Source organism: Monopterus albus, unplaced genomic scaffold (genome assembly GCF_001952655.1).
Source record: "Monopterus albus unplaced genomic scaffold, M_albus_1.0 scaffold54.1, whole genome shotgun sequence".
Taxonomy (NCBI): domain Eukaryota; kingdom Metazoa; phylum Chordata; class Actinopteri; order Synbranchiformes; family Synbranchidae; genus Monopterus; species Monopterus albus.
The window spans coordinates 2306973-2332721 of record NW_018127934.1 but is presented as its reverse complement, the minus strand read 5'-3'; the positions used below and the strand labels follow the sequence as shown (position 1 = coordinate 2332721).

Below are 25749 nucleotides of genomic sequence, written 5' to 3'. Positions count from 1 at the left end.
AGTACCAGGTACCATCACCAACAGTTTACTGATGGAAACACAAATAAGGCAAGTTGACCTGAGTCAAGTTGAGCCAGTACCAGGTGGTGGAAAAGGGGTTTTAGGCATCAAATGTGTATTAATCTGTAACCAAAGATTGTCCCCAACAAATGCACTTAACATTTGTTTTAGTAGAGTTTACTGAAAAGTAGAAATAACAGACTAATGCATTTTTTAGTGAACATGTCCTCGAGGCGCGAGACAGTGCATGTTCTTCGCGTCCCTCTCTTGGGTCTTCCTGAGGGGTTTAACAGTTAACCACTGACCTGTGGAGCTGATGGTCTCACTGTGCAGTGACCAGATCACCTGAACCTGGAGTGCATCTGAGTGACGCTCACTAATGACTGACAGTTAATCTTTGATTCAGACTGACCCCCCTGGTTTAGACAAAGGCTGGATTTCACTGACCCTGCTCCCCAACAATCAACACATGCCAAAAGATTACAGTGTGCCCACAAACACACACACACACACCAGTGACATGCTAATTTACTTGATATTTTTATAGCTGCTTTTCATTATGCAAAAGATTTAAGGTGGTACACTCTATAAACACAGTAACTCCATGTCTATCATCTCTTTGTTTTCTTTGTTGTTTATCTATCAGCTTATCTTTATGCTAAACACCTTTATGCCTGTTTACTCTTTGTTAAAGCGTCAGGTTGGTTTCAACAGTAGCTGAAACTCAACGCACTGTTGACAACACACTTTGACTTTTATCTCTCTCTCCCTTTAAACCATCTGCTCTCTCTCTCCCTCACTCCCTCTTTTCAGAGCATTGACTTTTAGAAAGAAACTCTCAAAACGACTGACGTTCTCTTGTGTGAATGTTCTTTTCTCAGTCATTTCTTTATCTGCTCTCTTGACTTCCCAGGAAGGTGTGTGTTGCTTGCTTAAGTTGAGCTGTGCTAGGTACCCGGTCACTGTATGTACTTTATTACAAGATTTGTAGGTTTGTGCAACAAGTACTTCAGCGTTTATCATTATTTTACTGAGGTAAAATTAACATTAATGTGAAAGTACTCCATTCAAAATCCTACTTAAATAAAAGTAAGTTATCAGTATATGTACTTTAAATATCAAAAATAAAAGTTCTTGATCTGTGGTGGATTCATTATGACTTTATTAATTTGCTTATACTGACACATCAGTGTGTATGCAGGATTTTATTGCTTAAACGTATTAGCTGCTTGAGGTTTATTTTATATACAGTTAGGTAGTTAGGGGTTGGGACACCTTCAAAGCATCACAACATAAATCTAAGGGGTTGTAAGATAATTAACAGGAGAATAAAGAAAAAAAATTCATCCATACAAAATGGTATTTTGGACTTTCCTCTAATCTTTGCTTTCTTTGCGTCTCAAAGATCTTGAAATGCAACTATCTGAAAAGTTCAGAGGGGAAATGACTCTTGATGAAATTCATAGAAACAACTTGCACACAACTAGACAGTGTCTTTGATACACTGGTTTTATTTTTTATAAAATGATCATATTTTTTAAACACAAAATCTAAAATGTTACATAAAAATATAACATGTAAAAAAAGAAACTAGTAACATCACATAAATGCAACAAAGTGTAACTATATGTAACTAAAAAGTTCAATATTTCCTACAGTGTTAAAGTACAACTTCATAAATGACTCATTAATTAATAATTTTCCACCACATATTTTGTGTAAGTGTATTTCAAACACAAAAAACTTTACATTTCTGTAAAAGTGGGGCTGGGATTTGTCCAGTACACTCTCACTCTAAGTACCTGTTTTAGCTCCGCCCTTACCAGCTCTCATGCTTGCAGCTTTGGTTCAGCATGTGTGTGTATGTTGAGGAGGCTGGCCTCCGCGCTCTGTGCCCTGCTGTACCTGTCTCTCATGGAGGTGGACTAACACTCCCAGAGCAGGCGGCCAAGCAGCGCAGCACTGTGAAACAACAGAGGTACAGTAGATATCCTCCCATCTGACCGCTCTGCTTCTCCTTCCTCTTCTCTTTTCCACCACCATCCCTCTGCAGTTGGATCTTTCTCAAGATTTCTGCTCTGTTTCAGTCTCACTTCCCTCTCTCTGATCCCTTATATTTTAGTGAGATTGTATGACTTCAAACTGTGGTGAAAGCTGTAAAAACTATTACTTAGCAGTTATATATCTCTATTTGATTTGAAGGCTGGCTTAAATGATTTTAGCATGAGTCATAATACTGCAGAAATGTTATCTATTGGGTGTGTGTTATGAATTATTGAATGGCATTAAGAGTTGGTGTTTCATTGGTCCTGTTCCGATGCCTGTTGTTAGGGGCTGCTGGGTGGACACTGTGAGTCATTTGTCTCCATGTGTCCATGTGTGTGCATACAGTTAAGACGGTGGCTTCCTTTGGCCTGTTTTCTTCAGTACACTGGATCAGTGCTACTCGAATAGAATTGCTAAACATATTATGGGTTTTTTTTGCTCTATAATCTGTAGTAAAGTGGGACTCAAAATTTGATTTGTTGAGATTTGTTGTCTTACAATCTACAGAACAAGAACTAAAAATTCTCCTGAGATAAAACATGACGGCAGTGTTGATTTAACGTCGGGTCAGTGATATAAAGAATATTGGGTTCTTCCTCTTTCTAGCTGTGAGGAACAACACTGTACTAATGCCATGGCTTTTTGGCTTTTTAAGGAAAAATATGGAATTTTCCACCAGTAGTAGTCAATCTGTGTTCATAGCATGATGTGGGAAGAAGCATGTAAAAGCCTTTTTTTCCATTCATAAAACAATTCAGGCTCTGATAACGTGCTGTTAATACGTAGAGAATCAGGTGCTTCTATCAATCATAAACACAGTGTAATAGGCAATCTCACCAGCAATAGCTGGAACACTTTAACCCAGCAGATTGGCTTTGTTACCCAGTGAAATCCTTGCTCTTTAACTTTCTTCACTTGTTGCGTGCAGGCTAGCTGGTCCTTCCCTCCTGAGTTCATAACCTTTGACCAGGTGAACTCAGTGTCCGCGCTCCAAATGCCTGTGTAGATTATGTTTTACTTAATGGCTGCGGGATGTTCCTGTTGTTCAAGGCATAAGAACATACTGTATGTAAATGTAAATTTTAGGGTTTTTTTGCTCATCATCTGTAAATCTTTATGCTCACTGTGAGTAAAGGCTGTGATTTGTTTTCACCAGGGTTAATCATTTATCAGTAACTACCTCAGGTTTCTTCCTCTTGCTCTCTCTCTCACACACACACGCATTGTTGTTATAAACCTATGTATACGGTCTGAGCTCTCTAAGAGGTGATGATTGCAGATTCACGAGTTTTCAAGCATCTTGCACACTCACTGGTCAGATTTTTTTTTTTAATTATGGAAATGAAAAGATACTATAACAGACCAGTTTTACTTCACTTCTGGTATTCTATGTGTAGTGATTTCCTGACTCTCTGCTCAGAAAGCACAACCTCAGCACAACAGTTAGGAACAGCTCCAAGTGGTCAAAAGCAGTAAGTAGATTACCTGGCATTAAGACTGAACACTGAACATACCAAATTCTTAGACATACAATATCCAGAGAAGGGATTTTTTTTTAAAAAGAGGCTCACCCTGAATACAGTTTTATACAGTGTTGCCCTTACAGTGTCACATAGTTTCTTTTTATCACTAAGCAGAATTCCCAAAGTGAATATTGTCCTCCCTTTGTCATCAGTCTGGCAAGATAAGAATGATAAGAAATGGAGTCATGTAAGTACTTCACACGATAAAAGGAACAGAGGGAGGGCACGTTACGCTGATGAAGCAGAGATGGGAAAGCAACAAAAGCAAGTAAAAAATGTTTTAATGTAGCAACATATTGGGAGCTTTTTTTTAAAAAGTGTTTTATATTTGTTGTGCAATAAAGAAAACTGCATCCTCACTGGGCAGAATCAGAGTGCATCCCTACATATTCAAGGTCCCCATGATTTTGTCAAAATGGATGTTTGTATATTAGCTAATGTCATCTTGACCTATGTCAAAATACAGCAGCCAACTACTGGCTAAAGATAGAAGCAGAAAACAACATCCTGTATTTTGGGGGACAGCTGTGGTTCAGGAGGTAGAGTAGGTTGTCTCTGGCTACCCAGCCTACATGTTAAAGTGTCCTTGGGCAAGACACTGGACCCCAGGTTGCCCCCGGTGACATCACTGGTGTGTGAATGTTTGCATATATGAGTGGGTGAATTGGCTAATAGTGTAAAATGCAGTGGTGGAAGAAGTACTCAGATTGTTTCCTCAACTAAATGTAACAATACCATAGTGTAAAAATACCCTGTTATAAGTAAAAGCCCTGCATTCAAAATGTTACTTAAGTAAAAGAACAAAAGTATTGGCATCAAAATATACTTAAAGTACCAAAGGTATAAGTATTCATTATGCAGAATGGTACAATTTACAACAATGTATGTCATATTATTGGATTATAAATATTGATGTATTATTGTGTACATTCCATTTAATGTTGCAGCTGTTAAAGCTAAAACCTTGTATACTTATAATGTGAAATACTTGATATACTACTGAGTAGCTTGTGAATTTTCCATAGAGGATTGATAACGTCTTTTGATTATACTGTATTTTGTTTTAGTAATCTCATTCAAAAAAAGTAAATAGTAACTAAAGTTATCAAATAAATATAGTGAGTACAAAGTACAATATTCTACTAAAATGTAGTCAACATATAAATTAGCAGAAAATGGGCATACTCAATTAAAGCACAGATATCTCAAAATTGTACTTATGTAAGTACAATGCTTGAGTAAATGTACTTAATTACTTTCCACCCCTGTTAAAATGCTTTGTGTACTTCCCTGCATAGAAAAGCGCTATAAGACTATTTACTATTTATTTCCCTTCTCTTGTTTGTACATACCAATAAATAGATGAAAATAATAGTTTACTTTAACCAGAAATGTAACATTAAATTTGTGATTTTAGTCATTTCAGTCATTTTTTGGTGATATTTAAAGCAGATATTTTTATTCTATGGACCAGATATTTGCATTATTTTCATCCCTCTGTGGACCACATATGAGCTAGCAAGCAATTTTAAACCATTCAGTCTTGGGCAAACTAACAGCTGAACAGGTGTGTATGTGTGTGTGTGTGTGTGTGTGTGTGTGTTTGTGTGTGGGTGTGGAGGGTGGTACAGTGGGTCAGGTCAAATGAGTGTGCTAGTTACCATGGTTGCTTGGCTTTCCAGAGTTTTACCTTTGTTGACTGCCTCACCTATCTTCATCAAAGTCCAGGCAAACTTGTGACGTAGGACACACACACACACACACACACACACACACTGCCTGCCTAACTACCAAAAGATTGTTTTTTCTTTGGCCCGTTCACTTACATGATGCTTATTTGACCAAAAGAAGTTTGCTTCATATGTCTGACTGGTTACTTTGGTGTTTTATGCAGCACAGAGATTTGGGGATTTAAAATTCTGTGGATTTTTTCCATTTTGAATGCTGGCAGTGTTTAAAAAATAACAGAATAAGAGGTTTATACACAGGAAGCTGATTTCTGATTGTTCTGTGTTCCACCTATAGGGCTGCAGCCCTTAATGAAGTGGTGCACACAGAGACACAAACACATGCATGAGGCTGCCTCCATTCACTGTATAACATTCATATTGATTAGGAGGTGGACAGTGCAACACCATGGTGAATGAATGTATGACTAATTATTGTCACAATGTGGAGTCATATTTTAGACAGAATGTCAAATATAGCTTGACTCCAGCTTGTATAGCATACTTCTGATACATACACTCATAGTGGGCATGTGACAGTTGTCGTCAGTGAACCTTGAGCTGGAGTTTTCAGGGTTTACAGCATTTTATTTTCTCTGATAGGGGTCAGAGGTCAGCAAAAGATTTGAGGAACTCAGCAAAACAATGCTGTAAAATCTGCTGATAGGGGAAGGCGCCCCAGGCATTTATAAATGCTGCTGTGTGGTTAGTTTGTTAGATAGTTAGCCTTGTGTGTCATTGTGTCTGCAAAATTGTTTAACATTTTGTTTCCCCAAGCAGCCATATTCTGGTCTGTTGTGGATTAAATGGCACCTTCTGAGCAAAACCTCTTTTATCAAATTTTTCTTCCTCCTTGTGCTTCCTATTCTTTCTTGTATTGCAGTTGTGGTTAATACATTTGAATGTAATTTAATAAACCTGCCCCTTTTCCCTCCTTAGGTCCCAGATCTAATTGGATGGTTTTGTCAGAATGACAGCAGAAGATCCTGCTTCTTCCTCGACTATGAACAACAACGCAGCGCCCTCCAAACCCCCCACTGATGCCCCCCATCACTCTCTCCATGGACAGATCAGCATCCCTGATGGTGTTGCAGGTGCTGTCAACGAGGCTGCACTGGTGGCTCTGATGGAACGCACCAGCTACAGCATGGTCCAGGAAAATGGTCAGCGTAAATATGGCCCTCCTCCTGGTTGGAGTGGTCCATCACCTCCTCGGGGATGTGAAATCTTTGTGGGCAAAATCCCACGGGACGTTTATGAGGATGAGCTTGTCCCTGTGTTTGAGTCCGTGGGGCGCATATATGAGATGCGACTGATGATGGACTTTGACGGGAAGAACCGAGGGTATGCATTTGTGATGTACACAGAGAAACATGAAGCCAAACGTGCCGTGCGAGAGCTCAACAACTATGAGGTACGGCCTGGACGGCTCCTGGGGGTGTGCTCCTCCGTGGACAACTGCCGTCTTTTCATTGGTGGCATCCCCAAAACCAAAAAGCGTGAGGAGATTCTGGAGGAGGTTTCTAAAGTCACAGAAGGCGTACTAGATGTCATAGTTTATGCCAGCGCCGCAGACAAGATGAAGAACCGTGGCTTCGCCTTTGTAGAGTATGAGTCGCATCGTGCAGCCGCCATGGCTCGCAGGAAACTGATGCCTGGCCGTATTCAGCTGTGGGGTCACCAGATCGCGGTGGACTGGGCTGAGCCAGAGATTGACGTGGACGAAGACGTGATGGAGACAGTGAAAATCCTCTATGTCAGGAATCTAATGATGGAGACCAGCGAAGAGACAATTAGACAGGTGAGATTAGTTGACTGATCAGTTTACAGTTTTCACTATGCATGACTTCTTTAGATAAAACTGATACTGAGAGGAACAGGCAGCATGCCAGTCTTGGTCACACTGTTAAATCAAGCAAGGCTAAAATTATCCATTCTTTGTCAACTTAGGTGTTCAGCCAGTGGAACCCTGGGTGTGTTGAACGTGTAAAGAAAATCCGTGACTATGCATTCGTCCACTTTACCTCTCGGGATGATGCAGTCCAGGCTATGGACCACCTCAACGGCACAGAGGTGGAGGGGTCCTGCATCGAGGTGACACTCGCCAAGCCAGTTGATAAAGAGCAGTACTCGCGTCAAAAGGCCTCTAAGGGGGGAGCTTCTGCCACTCCAGAGGCTACACAACAGAGCTACGTATATCAGTGTGACCCCTACACATTGGCTTACTATGGTTATCCCTACAACACCCTCATTGGACCCAACAGAGACTACTTTGTCAAAGGTTAGAATTCATTTTTTCTGTTGTTGTTGTTCCAGTAATTATCAGCTGCAAAAGCCACAGTATTTTTATAAATGTTAGTGGCAGCAGAAACTCTTTGGGCCAGTGCGCTGCTAAAGATCTCATAATGACATCCAGAAGATGCTATTGTAGGAGCAATGACAAACACACCATCAATAGGGAACTGATTATTAAAGGATTGAGATAATAATGATTTAATCTTCAGCTGACAAAAGTTGTTAAAGATCTTTAACTTGATGAGGTGTTTTCACTTAAAATCAGAGATTTGTTAGAAGACAAAACAAGGTGATGCACCAATGAATGCTAATCCCATTACCTTTGATGATTGATTACATATGGTCTTTGGGTGATAGCAGGAAAATCTATTTGCCTTTCAACAATCATTGTGTTTTGGTTTTCTCTCCAAAGGATCCCCAATGATACAGAACAATGGTAATCTCTCACATCCTTATTCCTACTTATTTCTTCAATGAACAATGAGCTTTCTTACCATGTGACATTTCTAACACCATCCTTTTCCTGCTGCACTGTCACCTCCCATTTCATACTGGGTTATTACAGAGATTTAAAACAAAGCTACAAATGTCCTGGAATACCATTTCACACTGCCATTAATAGGGCTCAAGAGAGGTCAAACTGGACCTAAAGGATCTTGATACTGTATAATGATGAGAAAATACCAGTAGCACCTGCACTTTGTGAGGACATTATTCCCTTAAATTAGAGCTAAATGACTCTCACTCTACCCAGGTTCTGATATCTGATATCAGAGAAGATCTGAACTCATTGTAAAATCTTGCCTGACACGCTGCCCTACACAACCTTCAGTACAAGTTGCCCCAGTTGCCCCAGTTGCCCAAGTGCTAAACCACAACCCCTGTCATCATATTACTTTAACTGTATTTTAAGCAGGTACTGTGAGAGGTCGTGGTCGTGCTGCTGCAGGTAACCGTACCCCTGGACCACGGGGGTCGTACCTGGGGGGTTACTCTGCTGGTCGTGGCATCTACAGCCGTTACCATGAGGGCAAGACCAAGCAGCCTGAAAAGCCCTATGAGCTGATGCCCAGTCTGGAGCTTGCTGCCTCTGTCAACCCAGTTGGCATCAAACCTGGCACAAGTCAGTGAGATAGACATATCCATCCATCCATTTCCTCTCCCCTCTTCAAAACTTTTACTAAACCTTCCAGCTCATAATTTTCTGGCTGTCATTCCTGTGTGGTTTGAGGAACTTTTTGGAAATCAAAGTAGTGGTTGTTGCTGGATGGTTATGTGCAAAAGGACTTCCCTTTGTCTTTACAGTAAAGAATAATATGTCCTTTCTAGCATGACCAGAAAGTAACTGCTATGCTTTGTTCCTCATTCTTTCCTTTTTAATCTGTATCAGAGATTTGTCTCAACTGGGTGTTTAGACTTAAAACAGCACTGTGTTAAAATAATTCAGTGGGGCTGCTTTGTTGGCTTAGTTACTGGTGAAATGTGATTCAGGAAGTTCAGTAAGACATCCAGGACACTCGAAGATCTATCAGATGCCAAAAACACTGCACAGTGATAAAAGACTTGTTTAGGAAGAATGTTACAGTTCTTTAAGGTTGTGGACTCATCCCTCATTTTACCATTCGTCATGATAAAGAGTAGGAATATCCCAATCACTTTACAAATAATCTACCTGGAATTACTTTGCAGAAGACGTTGCACTCTGTTGAGGCAAACGTTCACTTTTTGACAGGTGACACTACATGTCACCCCGGTTCAGTGGGCTTATCAAAATGAATAAGGCAGCCATGTCGTTTTAATCCTGTGCTGTTGTCTGAGTGAACACGGATGTGGGGACCAGTGCTTCCACACTCTCCTTTTACACATGCACTCAATTCTAACATTTTACTGAAATATGGTCAGCAGTACTTTGGCTTTTTCTTTTAGTAAGTGCTGAAAAAGCATACTGTTGCTTTAGTTTTGTTGGCATTTACAACAGTTTCAGTCAAGAATGAAGCTAAAATGCAAAACTGTCTCCTCTTATCTATTGTGTCCACCCTATTTTGATATTTATCATATCTGTATACCAGTGTTATGTAGGGTTACAGCCCATCTACTGCTAAATAGGTGGATATATTTTGTCTATCCACAGTCAAGGTCATTCTGCAATGCAGTTTGTGTGTAATGTGATTGTTTTACATCTACCCAGTAATACCAAAACATTAACTGTCTCAGCTAACAAGAATGTGGCAACAAGGTTGTAAGGTGGCTTGTTGTTGAAAAGTTATTTCCTGGAACATTATTTGTTTTTTCCCCTTCGTTCTTCCTTGACAGTACTGTAAGTAGGAGAAATGCAAAACCATTGCATTTGAAAGGAATGAGAAGAAAAAGCCCAAGTCATATAAGGACATAAACTATCACAGAAAATAAGATCACATATTTATGTTGACGGACCCTCTAAACTCAAAGTTTCACAAATGTTCTTGTACTCTACAAGAATGAAAGGTAGAACTAAATGACAGAAATGCAAAATAGACCTGCACACATTGGTTACACTTTTTAATCTTCAAATTCATTACTAAACACAGTTACAAGTTACTGTATACATTATAAAACCTGCCAGATTGGCTGTTTTATATATATGTATATATATAAATGTTATGTTAAACTACCCATTATTACTGTCTATACTGATCAGAGGTCCATTGTGTAAAGTGAACTTTCTTGGTACTTCTTGTGGAAGGACTTGACCCTAATCTGGAATCACAGGATCACCATCAGATTGAAAAGTCTTTTATCCATCTGAAACAATAAATGATGTTGTCTTCCTTCTACATGTGTGTATGTTCCTGTGTGTGTGTATGTGTTGGAGCACTGGGGTTAATCCACGGTTGAGCACCATCATAATCCGAATCACACTCCAGTGCCAACTTGTGCAACTTATTATTTTTCCTTTCTTATCTAAATTGTATTTTTCATCCTTTCTCTCTTTTATGTACATTAGTTTTCCTCACTCCTTTAATAGATAATCTGTGTCACTGGTGCATGTATGTGCTTATTATCTCGTGCATTGTGTGTACTAACCATTTCTTGCTTTGTTTTGCTGTTTGCACTGCTCCAGTCTGTTATCCAAGCTTTCATTCTTGTGTTCTTTCTATGTTCAGTATCATTGCCGACTCTGGGTGGGCAGTACCCAATGTTTAGTACGGCTCCTGCAGCCAAGCTGATGGAGGAGGGGAAGGTGCACACGGTCGAGCACCTTATCAACCCTCTGGCCATTCAACACCCTGAACATACCACCGCTGCTGCTGCAACTGTCCTACCGCAGGTCTCTACCCCTCCACCTTTCCAGGTGTGCACAATGACATTTTCACAGACACATACAAATGTTTTAATGCTCATAAAGATGTAAAAATATCCAACTTCAAAAATGTCCAAATGTAAAATGTCCCATGTCAAAATTGCTGCAGCAGAACAAGAGAACAGATTTTACTGCAAAATATTGGTCATGTTATAACCAATAGAAATGATGGCTACTTCAAGTAACCAAAAAATGTGCAACAACCTACAAGAAACATAAATCTTCATATCTACAAAAGTTTTTTTTTACATTACCTTGTATTTTTTGTATTTCAAATACCAAGGATTTTAGTTTGGGTCAGAGATATTTATATTATATGACAGAGTAGTTGTATTAGGGGAACATTATCTTGGACTTTTTATGGTAAAAAAAGAATTAAATGAGAGGACAATGAGTAAAGTCTGGGTATATTCAGAGCAATCATTGAGGCAGTGTTTTAGAAATTATTTTATTCACTGTATCCCTCATTTTTTTAATTGTCTACATTTCCCAGGGTCGTCCAATCACTCCTGTCTATGCCGTTGCCCACAATGTACAGCGTATCCCAACAGCCGGAGGCCTGTATGGAGCTGGATACGTCCCCATCACAAACTATGCTGCCAACACAGCAGCTCTGGCTGCTCTGCAGAAGAACGCAGCTGTGGCGGCTGCAGCATATGGGGGCTACACGGGCTACGCTGTGCCACAGTCCTTCCCTGTCACAGCTTTCCAGCTGCCCATCCATGATGTCTACCAGACATACTAGTTCTGAGGCTTAGACCAAATGAAACCGCGACAAAGTTATTCTGCCTGTGACTGAACTACCACTGCGACATCTGAGCAGTATCTGTCCCATCATATAGAAACATCTCTTGAACTTGTAAATGTCCAAGAGCTCTAAAGGAATGTTGTTTGAAGCAAATATTCAGAATGCAGCAGCCTGATATCTTGTATCTGTCCAACCTCCTGCCCTCAGTATACTGTAGCTTGGACCCTAGATATGACAGGTTTAATTATGCAGCATTGTTGTTTTTCTGATGAATATTAGAGCACACCTATATGACCATTTCCTCTTACTGAGGAAACCAACCTTAATGCGATGACAACAATAATTCACAATAATAGCACAAAGACAACTCTGACCCCTGCCACACTATTGTTATTGCAACAGATACACTGAAGGTACCCTCCAGTATTTATGAAGGGACGATACATATTTAAGGTTTTATTCTCTGCAGGTGTCTCTTTATAAGTCGGTGCGGTATTTGTTCTCTTAAGCAGGAGGGGCAGTCCTTTAAACTATGTCTAAAAATATTGAATGTAAAAATGTGGGGGAAAAAAAAGAAAAGTTAATTGAAAGGAAGTAAAAGTACAACAGGAACTACTGACAAATGAGGATTCCACTGAAGACAGCAGTCTTTGCATATACTTTTTTTTTCTTTTTAGTATTTTTGTCATTAATAGTATTCTAGCCAATTCTACATGCTGTAGGTGATGCTGTCCGTCCATGCTGGTTGAATGTGTCTGCTTCAAACACACCTATTTGGTACTTTTTGGTTTATTGTTGTTGTCTTAAAATGAAGGTTCGAAGTCTTTTTTTTTTTGCCTATAATTTGTTTGCTTGTTTTTATGTCTCTTCTTTTGAAAACACACAATACATCTTGGTTTGCTTGAAGAAATGTTGCCAGCTAAATAATGTTTTTGTCACAGATTTCTTGGGGAAGAAATAATTGAGATAAAAAAAAACCTGAAAAACATTTTCATTGATCGGCAACGTGGTTTATCTATGTGCCTAACAGACAGTGTCATCATGCACATGGAGATGTTTCCTATTCTCTGAAACTGGGAATAAGACTGAACAGAAGTTAGATGTTTTTTCTCATTTATGTTATCTTTATTGTTGTTTTTTAACTTTATGACTCTTGAAAGGTGAACAAATATGGACAGAAATGACAGACATGTTTCTATAAAAACTGGAGCACTCTGTCACTTAGATGCTCCTGCATTTGCCAATGCTAATTAAAAACATAAGGCCATATACACTCCAGTCTCGTAACATTAGAACTATTCTCTGGGCCAGACTACAGTGCCTTATATACTGTATGCATCTATGCACTACTCTGTGCTTTTCACAGTGCCTTTCATAACAAAGCTAAGCCCTTGTGGTTGGCACAAAAAAAGGAAAAGATCTGTGCACAGCACCGGTCTTCTCCACTCATGTTTCTAGTGAACCAGATTTGTGGTATTACAGTAGTGTTTTGGTGAGATGAGAGAGTTTTGGTCTCTGCAGTTAGATGTGACAAGGCTACCTCTCTCCTGGGGTCTCTGAATGCTCCTGCAGTAACACTCCATAATGTCTGTATCCTCTTCATGTCTCATCCTTCAAACTTTGCTTGACCAAGGTGCACTTATTTATAAAAGGCAAGAGATTGCCACTGTCAGATGAAGAGATGTTAAATACTGCATGAATTAATGTGTGAAGCGGGATTGCTGGTGTTTTGCAATGTCTATACCTGTATGTGTGACAGTTTTTCCTCATGAATAAAACATTAAATAACCCTTATGAATGTTTAGCAGGCACTTTCAAAATTCTGCTATGCGTGGAACACGAGTTTAATATTGAACTGGGAATAATGGGAACATTACCTCACAATAAACTATACAAGTAGCCACGCATGCATGTACTACAGCACACAAACATTATGGGTTTAAGCTGTTGCTTATCATGAAGTCACACTCCACAACATGCAAAATATTTGTATGCTGGCTTGTATTTGTAATCCAGCACAAAACAATATGATGAGGCTGACTCTGGGGATGGTCTGGATTTTCATACTGTGATAAATTATTGTTAATTGAAAATATGGATAACTCGTACAAATCTCATCTCACTCCATCCTCTCCTTTTTGGTACTTCTCTCCCCACTGTAACTGGATTTGACTTTGAAAACAAACTGCTGTTAACCGAATTATTATGTTCTTGCATAACGACTATAAGTCAGGATATATTTAATATATGCATTACATGTGTTATGTATGAAGTGAGAAAAAAGGTATAATATATTTTAGAACTTTTTTTTTATTTACAGCCTGTTTAGGGATTTAAAAGTCATCTTAACAAAACTAGAAAAAGAAACCTTTTGCCAAAGTGTCCAATAGTTTTTAAAGATTCAAGGTTATTGTGTTTTTGTTATGTGTAATATTATGTTTGCTATTTTGAACTGGATTTGGTGTCATGAGTGGGAACACAAAGGTCTAATCTTCATGCTACATATTATCACTTTCAACAACCAAGACTAGAACCTGGCAGACTGTGGTGTTACACCCTATTAGCACTTTGAGCTGTTGGTGTAGCAACTCTGCATGTCAGCTTTGGTTAAGCTATCCAAGGTCTACTCATGGTTTAACAGTGCTGTGTTAGCAGAAAACTGCATCTTTCTGGTTCTGCCTCCCACTCAAAGCACCTGCTTTACTTTCTATTGCCTGCATTGTACTCAAAAGCAGGACGAGCTCATTGTGTCAGTGGTGTCGAGCTACGTATGCCTAGTTTAATATAGGTGTCACCATTTAAACTCTTCCTAGTGTGTGCCTTATTGCCAAAATGTGCTTTGCTGTATTGTACACCTGTGCAACCTATTTTCTATCTGAAGGTTTGCTTAAAAAAAGCTTGTATGGCATTCTTATATTTATAGTGATAAAGTAGATAAATAAAGCATTTTCAAAAGGATGTGGTACTGTTACTCATTTGTATGTCTATATTTTCCCTTGTGTCCCAACACACTGAAACTCTGTAAACTAGTTTTAGATTAAACTGCATAACTGTGGAAGTGCTAAAAGGGTCATGAGTTTCTTGAAAGGCTCAGAGGCAGTGGGCTCTGACCTCTGTGAATGGAAACCCATCCTTGATCTCATACATCAGCTATTATTAAGCAACGTGTCATGGCAGAGAGAAGAGAGGGAGCAGTGTTTGGAGAATGTTTCATAAACTTCTCTGTGGCAGGTCAACTTTACTCTAGAAACATGTTGTACCCCACCAAGGAGTTCTGGGAGGATTTTAAGAACATAAGACGCCTTCGTTATGCAGCACAATATGTGCAAGAGGAACATGGAGCTTAACCAGTCCCCTGTTTTACCATTAAAATGTGATGCCAGGTCACACTTAACTATCAATAGCCACAGTATTGATACTAATAGTCACCTTTATTGGCCAAGTATGTTACACACAAGGAATTTGTTTCCAGTACAGAACCGAGGCAGCCATCTGTGGCGCTAACTCAACTGATGACTCTAGCCATCGGGGGGGACAACACTTCGACACATGGACTGCAGGCACCGAGATTCGAACCCTCAACCTTCCACTTGGGAGACAACTGCTCTACCCACCACGCAGTCGCCTCCCCCATTAATATTAAACCTTGTTTTAATAGCAGCATCACTAGGATATCATTATTAGACCATAAAAATGGATTTGTTAGATCATGTTCTAAACACATAAACACTTTGATTTGGATCATGCTCTATACATGCAAGAGGCTTATTTCTCAGAACAGGGCTGTAATTAATCAACTAAGAATGGTAAAAAAAAGTTTCATATTTGGCAATTCACTCAGTGGTATGAAACTGTATTCAAAGGGTGCCTGTTGACTACAGTCCCTCATGGTGGTTTTTTCACCAATGTATTCATGATCAGTGTATAATTCATAAAAACCTTAAGGCCTCTGACGAGAAGCAAGAGTGAGTTTATTTCCCAGGAATATTATCTCCAACATACTCATTTAATAAATAGGCTACATCACCACACATACATTATCATTCTAAATAATGGCAGGAAAACTTACATTTCCAGCCTGGTTGGAAAATGTATGCTGTTAGAAGTGACTACAATATAATATATGGGATGATGTTGCCATCTGGTGGCAATACACGTCATCATAGCAGCCTGCAGCAAAACAGAGTAGACAGTGCAGGTTTTCAGTGGCAGCCATGTTAGCTCCACAGTCATCACTGCAGAGTATTTTAGGAGACACATTTAGTATTTCTAAAATATGAATTGAAAATGCATAAACATGTTCAAGTTACCATGTAGTCCGAGTGAAATAATGTCATTCATTTCTACTTATTTAGCAGAACAAGGTTAGAAATTAAAATATAGACTAGTCTACAAAAAATAGCTTTGAAGTTGACTGGGTTTTTTTTGTGTTACCATGTGCAGCCGGAAAAATATTCAGCATGCATGGAACATTTCCCCATAATTCAACTAAACAGAAATTACTACAGAAATTAAAATCCATTGCTAAATGTGTGCAAGATTTTACACTCATATTTTGTATCACTAAGTAATAAAATACAAGTCCAGGCGGTATTGGGCTGACTCGTACTACAGTTCCCATGATGCCTGGCAGCTATTCGTGTGCACGCTGCCTTTGCGCGGCTGCTGCTGTATTTGCAGATTTACAAACAAAAAAAGCTAGGCCTGCCTGATCTGCAAAAGGCATTGCGGGAAATCCAGATGATTGTAGCAGCTGCTAAAATGCGTTGCCGCTCCTGAACGTATCCTCAGTTTATATTTGGCTTAAAGGAGACGCAACAAAGCGCACAAAATGGTTTCGCTCCAGGCCCGGGTGAATAAGTAGGTTTACTATAGCTTTAAGAACGCGAAAATAGACCTGCTTCTTTAAAATTATATTGGATTATTGCTGAATAGATAATTAAGAAAAGTTTTCAATTTCTAATCAATAATTACATGCATTTAATCTGCGACGAAACCAACGCATTCAGACAAAATGTCTCACTGTTGGATAAAGGCCGCTTGTAATCAAAACGTCTTTAAACCAGATGTTGTCCGTTTGTCTTCACATTGCAAGTAACTTCAAACCTGCTTGACTTTAAGAGTAAATTGAGGTAGGCTGAAGTGTCCTCACGGTGATGGAAATGGACGGTGACCGAACCGAGGATGTATATAAAGGTGAAGAGCCACCGGAGGACAAGGCCGCAGATCAGACCACGGCCACCAGTTCGCCCGTCACACCGCGAATGGGCCTCAGAGAGCGCGGAGCGGGCCGCAGGAGGTCCGGTGTCCCCGCTTCATTAACAGACGTTAACGGAGCTGCAAGTCCGCAAAGCTCAGGACGGGTTTTAAGAGACAGGTCAACAAGGGCAGTACCGGCTTGGCTGAAGGATACCAAGAGCGATGACGACGAAGACGAACCGAGCCCGGACACCGGTGCGACCAAGCGTAGGAAAGTTCCCAACTCTAGGCAGAAGAAAAATTCAGAATGTGCTGCTTCCACGGAGCCTGATGGGGGGGTCGCAGGTGACAGCCTTCAAGGCACAGAGTAAGTTTTTAATTAAACAGTCGTAGTTAATAGAGCACTACAGGAGTTTATATTGCACCTGTGTAGACTTACAACTTGGGTTTTAATGTCGGTGAGGTCAAAGCATGCCTACGGTATAGCTCTTCCCCTCTCTGCATCCCTGGATGGGGAGGGTGGAGTGGAACTTACCTGTCTTCACAAATTGTCATATTTCTGTCCAGCAGTTAAAAATGCCAAGTGCACTGTCATATGCATACGACATATGATGAATGATGAAACTTGGCTCTGCACAATGCAATTTAAATGTGAGATCACAGTATTTTTCCTCCGTTCTGCAGCTCAGAAAGCCTGAAAAAGCCTGCAGCAGATGACCAATGTAAGTGAAATGTTAGTAATAACATATAAAGCTCTTAACAAGCCTCTTAGTCTAGTCTAAGTCTGCCTATAAGTCCACATTTAAGTTAAATCTCATTCTATGTATGCACAACTGACTCACTGTGTATGTCAGAGCTGGCATGTGTCTTGTGTCATTCCTCCCACTTAATGGCATACAGCATATTTGATGGCATGCATCTGTCCTCTCGTTCCAGCTCTTCCCTCCAGACGCCCCACAGTCCAGACTAGTGCCAAGGCCCCCTCTGGCAGGGCTGTCCGCGGCTCTGCCAAGCCTGTTTGTAAGACCGAACCTGGTATGGACTATCCAGCTGGTGAGCAACCTGTTGATAATGAGTGGCTATGGAAAAAAAAAAACTGCTGGTGACATCTGGTTCCATGAATGTCTGAGTATGGATCGGTTGTGATCGTGGATTTTCAGTCTAATGGTATCAGTGCTTTGAGTTTAAAATCTGGATGCAGTCCTTTACTGGTCCCTCTTTACTTCCAATAATTCATCTACACAGAATGTAATAAACTGCAGTTAAACAATTATTTATGTATTCATTTGTTTTCCTATTTTACATCATATAATTTATACATATTTGACGTTTCTAGCAGCTAACGGTTCTTCAGTTGCCTTTTTCAAACTCATGATGTCTTTTTTTTTTCCTCTGTTATGCAGCAGTGGAAGGAGAGGTTAAAAATAAAGAGAAGTGTGAAATGTAAGTGTATTCTTAAGGGTATTCCTCACTGCTGAAGTTGTATTCTACTAGAAAATGCATAATGTATCAAATGAATCAAATTTATATAGTTATTTTATTCAGATTTCAAAAGGTCTAATTCCTCATGGTGTTTTTTTGTGATTTGGGTGAACTGACTCTTTGTAGGATTTTATCAACAGTCTGTGTTTGACACAATCTAGAGGTAGATTTCCAAGCAGAGAGGCCACCTGTCATATAATTTTGTTTTGATATTTATGATCCATTGATCTCATAGGTTTTTACTGTCTTATGTGTATATTGTGCGAGTGTGTGACTAGATGAGAGCTTGGTACTGTTTTTGATGACCACTGTGTTTCCCTGCTGTCTCAGTAAAAAGAGAGAGGAGGAAAGTGAGGATATTGGTGAACCAGTGTTGGATGATGAAGACCCTCCATTTCAGGATGATCCAAACGACCTCACCTACCAGCCACAGAGTCAGAGGTAAATGCTATCTCAAGCACAGCGCTTGAGCTTGTACAGAAAGTGCAAAATGCAGTTTCGGGTAATGTGTTGTTTTGGTTTCAGTGGTGTAGAGGAGGAAGAGGGCCTGAGCAGTGATGAGGATGTTCCATTTAGAGATGACTTAAATGATCAAAGTTATGACCCGAAGGCTGAAAGGTGTGTGTGTCTGTTTTTCTAGGAGAGGTTGGGGTAATACTTTTGTGTGCATTAGCTGTGTTTTCCTCCATGTTTGGACATGAATAGACATAAGCACCATATTTGTGGTTTAGTAACTGGGTATTTCTCTGTTCTTCTTCTTAGGGATGCTCCTAAACCAAAGCGCAGAGCTCCTCACAAGCAGAAGGAGAAGAAGGAAAGAGAGAAGGCACCTAAAAAAGAGAAAGAGGTCACTGAGATAAAGATAGAAGGTTCAGACAACTTAGAAAATTTGGAGGAGGAAGTAAAGCTAGAAGAAGAAGTTGTGGAGGACCCAGATGGACCCAGGAAGTAAGCACATCAAAATTAGGAGTAGGAAATGCAATTGACAGATGATCTGCAAATGTACATGTGCTCCTATTACATCTGTGCATGTGAAGTACAAACCACTTCCTATGACTGTATTATTACAGCTTCATTCTGAGTGTAACGTGTGGTTATCAAGCTAACTCCTTTTCAGAATGGCGCTGTAGTCACTGCATATTACAGTTATGTAATTTTCTTTGCTCTTGCTGCATTAGGAGAGGCCGGCGGAAAAAAGATGACAAAACACCACGGCTGCCAAAGAGAAGGTAAAGTTGACATCTGTATTAGGACATTATTGTCTGAAATCAACGATTTAATTTCATGGCTCATCATGTCACCTTTTTCACTGGGTGTGTGTGTGTGTGTGTATTATATGGATATAGAGTCGAAGTCGTGTCGCCACATCCACTTAGCTTCAGTGACTATGCAGTCTCTCATTTAGCTTTATTTTTTCATCAGTCAAAAACAGAAATACTGCGATAATTTTAATAAAACATAATTTTAAAGAAATATATCATTAGAGTGTATGCAAATATGGTGAGACTCGCAACATACTACTGAAAACGGCCGCGTTCCAAGGCTGGATTTTTAGTTCTTAACCAGATTAGAAATGTCAGTGGGATTTTTGAATGGGGTTTTCTTTTTTCCGGAACACAACCTAGAAGTTCTGTTTTCACTTCGACTCTGTATGGGACATCAGTGAAGATATGAAGATCCATTAAATATCTGGTTTCAGTTTTGTGACATGTTTCACCGACACAGAAAGAAGCCTCCAGTGCAGTATGTGCGCTGTGAAATGGAAGGATGTGGGACCGTCCTGGCTCATCCTCGTTATCTACAGGTTTGTCTCAGCAATCACGCCATCCCACTGAGGGTAGCGTACCATCACTGTCAAGTCTGTTCCACACTTTGCTATAGTCCATTTAACTTTCAAACATGAACATTTTAAAGGGGACAGGAGAATTTTTGATTATCCATCACACTGGGGTCTGCATCAGATGTTTAGATACTGCCGAAGCATTTTTTTTATTTGGACAACATGCTTCAATTGAGGCTGATAACTTAGTGGAAAGCAACTCATCCAACTTCACATAAAAGTTCACACACAATAGAATAAAAAAAAAGCTTAAACAACAAACTTAAACCTTGTTTTCAGTGGCAGTTTCCAGTCTTTTAGCTTTTACATCCAGCTGTTAGTGATAATCTCTCATGTGTTTTTCTTTGTTTTGAACACCCAGCACCATATAAAGTACCAGCACTTGCTCAAGAAGAAGTATGTGTGTCCTCACCCGTCTTGTGGAAGGCTTTTTCGCTTACAGAAGCAGCTGCTGCGTCATGCAAAGCACCACACAGGTATATATATGGTGCATACATAATGTATGCATTAGGTTTGATCTGTGCCTGACCATTTTTTCTTAATAAAGGTACACAGAGAACACATACACATGACCGGTCAAAAGTTTGTACACATTTTTCCTTTGAACTAAATGGTGAAGCATGTTCACACTTTTGACAGTGCATATATTTGTGTGTTTTGGGATTCTAGACCAGAGGGACTACATCTGTGAGTTCTGTGCTCGTGCCTTCAAGAGCTCCCACAACCTGGCTGTGCACCGCATGATCCACACAGGAGAGAAACCCCTGCAGTTAGTACCTCCTTTTTCACATGTAGTTTTTGGTTCCTTTGCTCTCTTAGATTAGACATTTATTTATTCTTTACAGTTTTCATAGACCGCTAAAAGATGTTTCCTTTCAACGTCCGACCCATAGGTGTGAGATCTGTGGCTTCACCTGTCGCCAGAAGGCGTCTCTCAACTGGCACATGAAGAAGCACGATGCTGATGCCACTTATCAGTTCTCATGCTCCATTTGTGGTAAGAAGTTTGAGAAGAAGGATTGTGTGGTGGCTCATAAGGCCAAGAGTCACCCAGAAGTGCTAATCGCTGAGGCGCTGGCAGCCAACGCCGGCGCCCTCATCACAACCCCTGCTTCCCTGCTGGAGCTGCCGGGAAACCCCATGCAAGCAGAGGTCACCAGCCTGGACATGAGACAAGTAGGGCAGGATGGACAGGTGGATCCGCTGAGCCAGGAAGGGCAAGTGGGGCAACAAGTGGCTCAGGTGTCCCAGATGGGTCATGTACCTCAACAAGTCAGTCACCAGGTGGTTTTACTGGGACAAGACCAGAGCCTCCATACCATGCAGGTGCCAGTGACAATAGCCCTGTCCCCCATCGACCCCCCTTCCCCGGCTGACAACCAACAACAGACTCACCTCCAGCTGCAGATGCCTGTCCAGTTTGTGCAGGCCACTCAGCAGCCACAGCAGCCCCAAATCCAGCAACTGACCCTTCATTCCAGCTCAGTGGTGACCCAGCACCAACCACAGCTGCAGCCTCTTCAGTCATATTCCCCCCAACAGCAGAGCCAGGCACAGACGCAAATGCTACAAATGTCCTTCCAGCCAGTCAGCCAGTCCCAGACCCACATTCAACAGATCCCTATCCTAGCAACTTCTCAGCAGCTTCAGACCCTGCAGACAGCGACCCCAAACCCTCCTCTCCTGTCTGCATCCCAAACCCAGTCCCAGGATCCAGCCCCTACCAGTGGGGACAGCTTTATTCTGGGAAATCCGGTGCTCACATCCTCTTCTCAGTCAGCTAGTTCCCTCCAGCAGACAGACAGGGTGGGGGAGGAGGGTGTGGTATGGGAACAGACAAGGCAAGGGGAAGTTCTGGCTGACGGCAGTGACAGACATGTGCAGCGGGCCCTGATGTGAAACAAAGATGGTGCACACAAAAGAGAAAACATCAGTGACCTAATATACTGTATCACAATGTTTAAGGTAAATGTAGGATCACCAATATATTATGTGCTGTTCACTCATAGTCATATTTGGTAGTTTTTTTAGAATATCTGTATCAGGGAAAGTTTGTATATGTCTGTATGTGTAAGTTGTTGCTTTTGTACACAACAGTCCTGTGAACTTAAGTAGCCTATTTTGTGTGTGTATTATTGCTGAGGTTATGTTGCAAAGATGTCGCTATTATGCAATAATAGCATACCTCTTAGTAATACAGCACATGAAATGCCAAGTGTGTGGCAGCAATAGTTGCTACCTAAATAAATCAAATAAATTTATGTAATGAGTTAAACACATTAGAAAGCTATAGACAGATTCCAATATAAAAGCTGAATGAATGAATAGATAGTTATCTTTGTCCAGATCTCCTTTAAAACATTTACTTGACAAGGGTTAAAAGACAAATACAACTGAAAACAATTTAAAGTACATGGAAAACATTTCAAAACCTAGAAATCGTAGAGAGGAAAAAGGTGTTAAGACAGGCCTGTTGAAAGTTCTTGGCAGTGCCATTAAACCTGTTCAGTGATATGTGTGCAGCTGTTAAAGCTTTGCTCTTGGTTGGCTTTGAAAGACTATTAATCCATATAATTTATGTATTACTCACAAATGCCTGAGGTCATTATAGACAGATAAAATGTGACCTTGGACTTTTTAAATCTCACATAAACCCCCCCCCCAAATAACTGCAAGCATAGTCACACATTTGGTCACAGAATAGCTTTTCAATCATGATTTGATAAGTGAAGCTTTGTAACATATCAGTACTAAATCAGCACCTCTGATTTGTGATGTAGGACGTGTGTAGAGCAAACACAAAAACTGTTCATTTACAGTATATGATGTAAATAAATGTCTTAACATTTGTCCCAAGTGTTCTCATTGAAAGTTTGGCAACATTTTTTGGGAAAACCCAAAGTATTAATTATTTTTCTATATGCAGTAACTGGGGTAGCCATTAATAGTACAATTGGTGGTTCAACCCCCAGCTCCTCATGTCCACACTACAAATGGCTTTTGATGCATGCAGAACAAAAATATACACTGTTTTAAATAATTGTCCTGTTAGATGTAACTAGGCCTGAGTTATTAATGAGCCTACAGAGTAAACAGTTCCTACAAACACTGAGATCATGTTTCAATCCTACTGCTACAGGACATCACAGTGTCATAACTCAGAAAACATCTATCAGGACATATTGAGCCGCTCTCTGTCCCTTTGCATGGCGTACTGCTTCATAGCTCGTTTAGGGGGGATCAGAGTGTTACTAAGTCCAGGCCTCCTCTTCTTCACTTGCTGCCCTTCTGACTTTTCCTCCTGTGTGAGGTTCTGGGATCCTCCACCACATGAACCACCTGCGTAGGCCTCAGCATGTTCTGACACTGGTGCTTCATCACTCACAGATGAATGACAGTCAGTGGCAGTGGCTGGGGTCTGGAGGTCACTGTCATGAGCAAACTTGCATTTGATCCCAAACCTACACCTTCCGTCTTTCCTGTATGACACACACATCCTTTTCCCTCCTATCTGGGAGGGTTTGGCCTCCATTGTGAGTGGGACATGTTTCTGTAAGGTGCTGAGCTTCTTGTCTGCCTGAGCCTTGAAAGGGTTGGTAAACACACTGCTGTCAGAGCGGGCATTTAGAGGAGGCGGAGGTAGTTTACTCGATGTGAGGGAACCCAGGGAAGGCGCGGGCACGGTGGGCTCGCAGGCTGCAGAAGGTGCTGGTGCTGCTGTTTGTGAATACAGTGGTGGTGATGAAGCGGGGTCTGGGTTCTTTTCCTCTGGGTCTGATTCACTGCCCGAATCACTGGAAGCTGAACCAGACTCCAACAAGAAGTTCCGGGTCTTTTTGACAGCTGTCGCCTCATCACCCACCTCGCTGACAAAACTTGAAGATGGATAAAGGAAGAGAATATCCTGTAAGTCGCATGACTTGATTTAAGACAATCGCTTTAGGACACGAGAGAGAGATAGCTTATGAAAGATAGGCTCGTGTTATTTTCTACCATGTGAAAATCAAAGAAATGTAAACGACATCTGTAAAGGACTTATTTACCCATCTCCTCTGTTGCTTATATCCTCGACATCTCCATCGCTGTCAGACTCCGAGGACACTCTGTAGCCAACCAGGGAATTCATGTCTTCTGAACCTAGGCTAGTTAGCTTGGTCTCACAGTTAGCGCGCTAATTTTGTTCCTGGATGACCATAATCTTATCATGTACAGGTAAACCTAATATAATAATAGAGCGGAAGAATGATGAACGAAATCGTTTCCTCTAAATGAAATATCCAGGTTCCTTTGTACTAATGTTAGCCACTGTCATTTATCCGCTGCTCAGTGTTTACATCCTAGCTGCCTGCACTGACACCTGTAGGACAGGCGTGGTATTGCATCTTCAAGTCGTTAACACCCATGAACCCACAAGTTACGCATCACTCAGACAAAATACATTATAAGCATAATAATTTATAGATCCCTGGTGAAAAATTCCCAAGCTACTCAGCAGTATGTATACTGTATAAGGTAGTTAAAATGAGATCACCTTTTACCAGCTGCAACATTAATAATGCATCCATAATTATAGTTCAATAATATGATATGTTTTGATTGGAAATGAGGATTTCTGCGTGATTATTTTTATTTTATTGCCCTTTACAGTTGGTTTATTATTTTATTAATTCATAATATTTCTTAAATTTTATTTAACCAATCACACTAATGTTAGAGAAAGCAAAAATATTTTTAAAAATAAATGAATAAAAAATCCTAAACTCGGAAAATAAATTGTTATAAATTGTTGAGTGTACAGTTTATGATAAAGTCTAAATTTGAGTGTATGCTGACTTAGTATAACTAATAGTCTAACATTTATAGCAGATTGTACCTATACATTAACCTAACTGAAACAAAGTCAGCATTAATCTCATTACTGACACTTGTGCTTTTTCTTCTTTAACAAATAAAAATGGCTGTCATGGAGAAAAGTCTTTAAAATACAGTTATTTCTACATTTACTCCATATTAAAGGCACCTGAGGGATTTTTATCTTTGCTGTATGTCCCAACCATTAACACTGAGCCTTATTTTAATAAAGAAAATATTTTATGATGATAGGTAACAGATTGTTTACAGTAAGGTATGGCACAATTTGGTTTTCCAACTCTAGCACAATGCCATTGAAATATTTGCTACACTACAAAGGCATTGGCAGCAAAATTAATCACACATTTAGCAGAATAACTACTGTCAGTGTTCAGTGACGTGCGGTCAGGGGAGGCAGGTGAGGCAGAGCCTCCCCGGTCAATCTTGAAAAGAAAGAAAAGGTTAACCATAAAATATAATAAATGTTAATATTTGTCGGCTGGTGTGTGTTGTAGGCCCTTTTGCCGTTCGAATCCGATGTTGAAGGAATTTTTTTTCAATAAAGAATAGCAGAATTTCCGTATGTCCCGTTCAAATACATGGAGGAGATGCGCGATGAGTCAACACTTTGCTGTGCCTCTCGGTGGATCGTGTAATCCTCACAAACTGTATGCGATGCAAATAGTGTGTCGCTGTCC

At 40.3% G+C, this 25749-nt stretch overlaps 3 protein-coding genes across 11 annotated transcripts in view; 2 read left to right on the top strand and 1 right to left on the bottom strand.

Moving 5' to 3' along the window:
• The window catches only part of rbm47 (RNA binding motif protein 47), a 30320-nt gene extending 15690 nt beyond the window's left edge, over positions 1–14630 (top strand). For 4 of the 9 annotated variants that reach the window (XM_020602072.1, XM_020602069.1, XM_020602071.1 and 1 more), the window contains exons 3-8: positions 6236–7097; positions 7247–7577; positions 8004–8027; positions 8505–8714; positions 10735–10922; positions 11425–14630. In XM_020602072.1, coding sequence (XP_020457728.1) covers positions 6267–7097; positions 7247–7577; positions 8004–8027; positions 8505–8714; positions 10735–10922; positions 11425–11676 — 1836 coding nt within the window. In that variant the 5' untranslated portion in view covers positions 6236–6266 and the 3' untranslated portion in view covers positions 11677–14630. Of the gene's footprint in view, positions 1–1870; positions 1979–6235; positions 7098–7246; positions 7578–8003; positions 8028–8504; positions 8715–10734; positions 10923–11424 lie in introns of those variants that run through there. The other 5 variants (XM_020602073.1, XM_020602075.1, XM_020602077.1 and 2 more) reach the window with 5 other exon arrangements.
• A 1660-nt stretch (positions 14631–16290) lies between these two features.
• Positions 16291–22319, top strand: zfp91 (ZFP91 zinc finger protein, atypical E3 ubiquitin ligase). The gene is made up of 12 exons (XM_020602056.1): positions 16291–17245; positions 17563–17600; positions 17815–17931; positions 18282–18321; positions 18691–18801; positions 18886–18978; positions 19123–19308; positions 19539–19589; positions 20086–20164; positions 20562–20676; positions 20870–20969; positions 21094–22319. Exons 1-12 carry the CDS (start codon positions 16836–16838, stop codon positions 22097–22099), a joined length of 2346 nt encoding a protein of 781 aa, XP_020457712.1. The 5' UTR covers positions 16291–16835; the 3' UTR covers positions 22100–22319.
• An 89-nt stretch (positions 22320–22408) lies between these two features.
• LOC109961344 (uncharacterized) lies at positions 22409–24812 on the bottom strand. Its single transcript, XM_020602057.1, has 2 exons — positions 24244–24812; positions 22409–24075 (listed from the first exon to the last, which is right to left on the bottom strand). Exons 1-2 carry the CDS (start codon positions 24324–24326, stop codon positions 23373–23375), a joined length of 786 nt encoding a protein of 261 aa, XP_020457713.1. The 5' UTR covers positions 24327–24812; the 3' UTR covers positions 22409–23372.
• Positions 24813–25749: the final 937 nt, after the last annotated feature.

Excerpts from the sequence above, each read along its gene's own strand:
- zfp91 (XM_020602056.1), top strand. The coding sequence starts at position 16,836 with ATGGAAATGGACGGTGACCGAACCGAGGATGTATATAAAGGTGAAGAG. Across the intron at positions 17,932-18,281 it reads TGGTATGGACTATCCAGCTG|CAGTGGAAGGAGAGGTTAAA; the intron begins GTGAGCAACCTG and ends TCTGTTATGCAG. Across the intron at positions 18,979-19,122 it reads TATGACCCGAAGGCTGAAAG|GGATGCTCCTAAACCAAAGC; the intron begins GTGTGTGTGTCT and ends TCTTCTTCTTAG.
- LOC109961344 (XM_020602057.1), bottom strand. The coding sequence starts at position 24,326 with ATGAATTCCCTGGTTGGCTACAGAGTGTCCTCGGAGTCTGACAGCGAT. Across the intron at positions 24,076-24,243 it reads ATAAGCAACAGAGGAGATGG|TTTTGTCAGCGAGGTGGGTG; the intron begins GTAAATAAGTCC and ends TCCATCTTCAAG.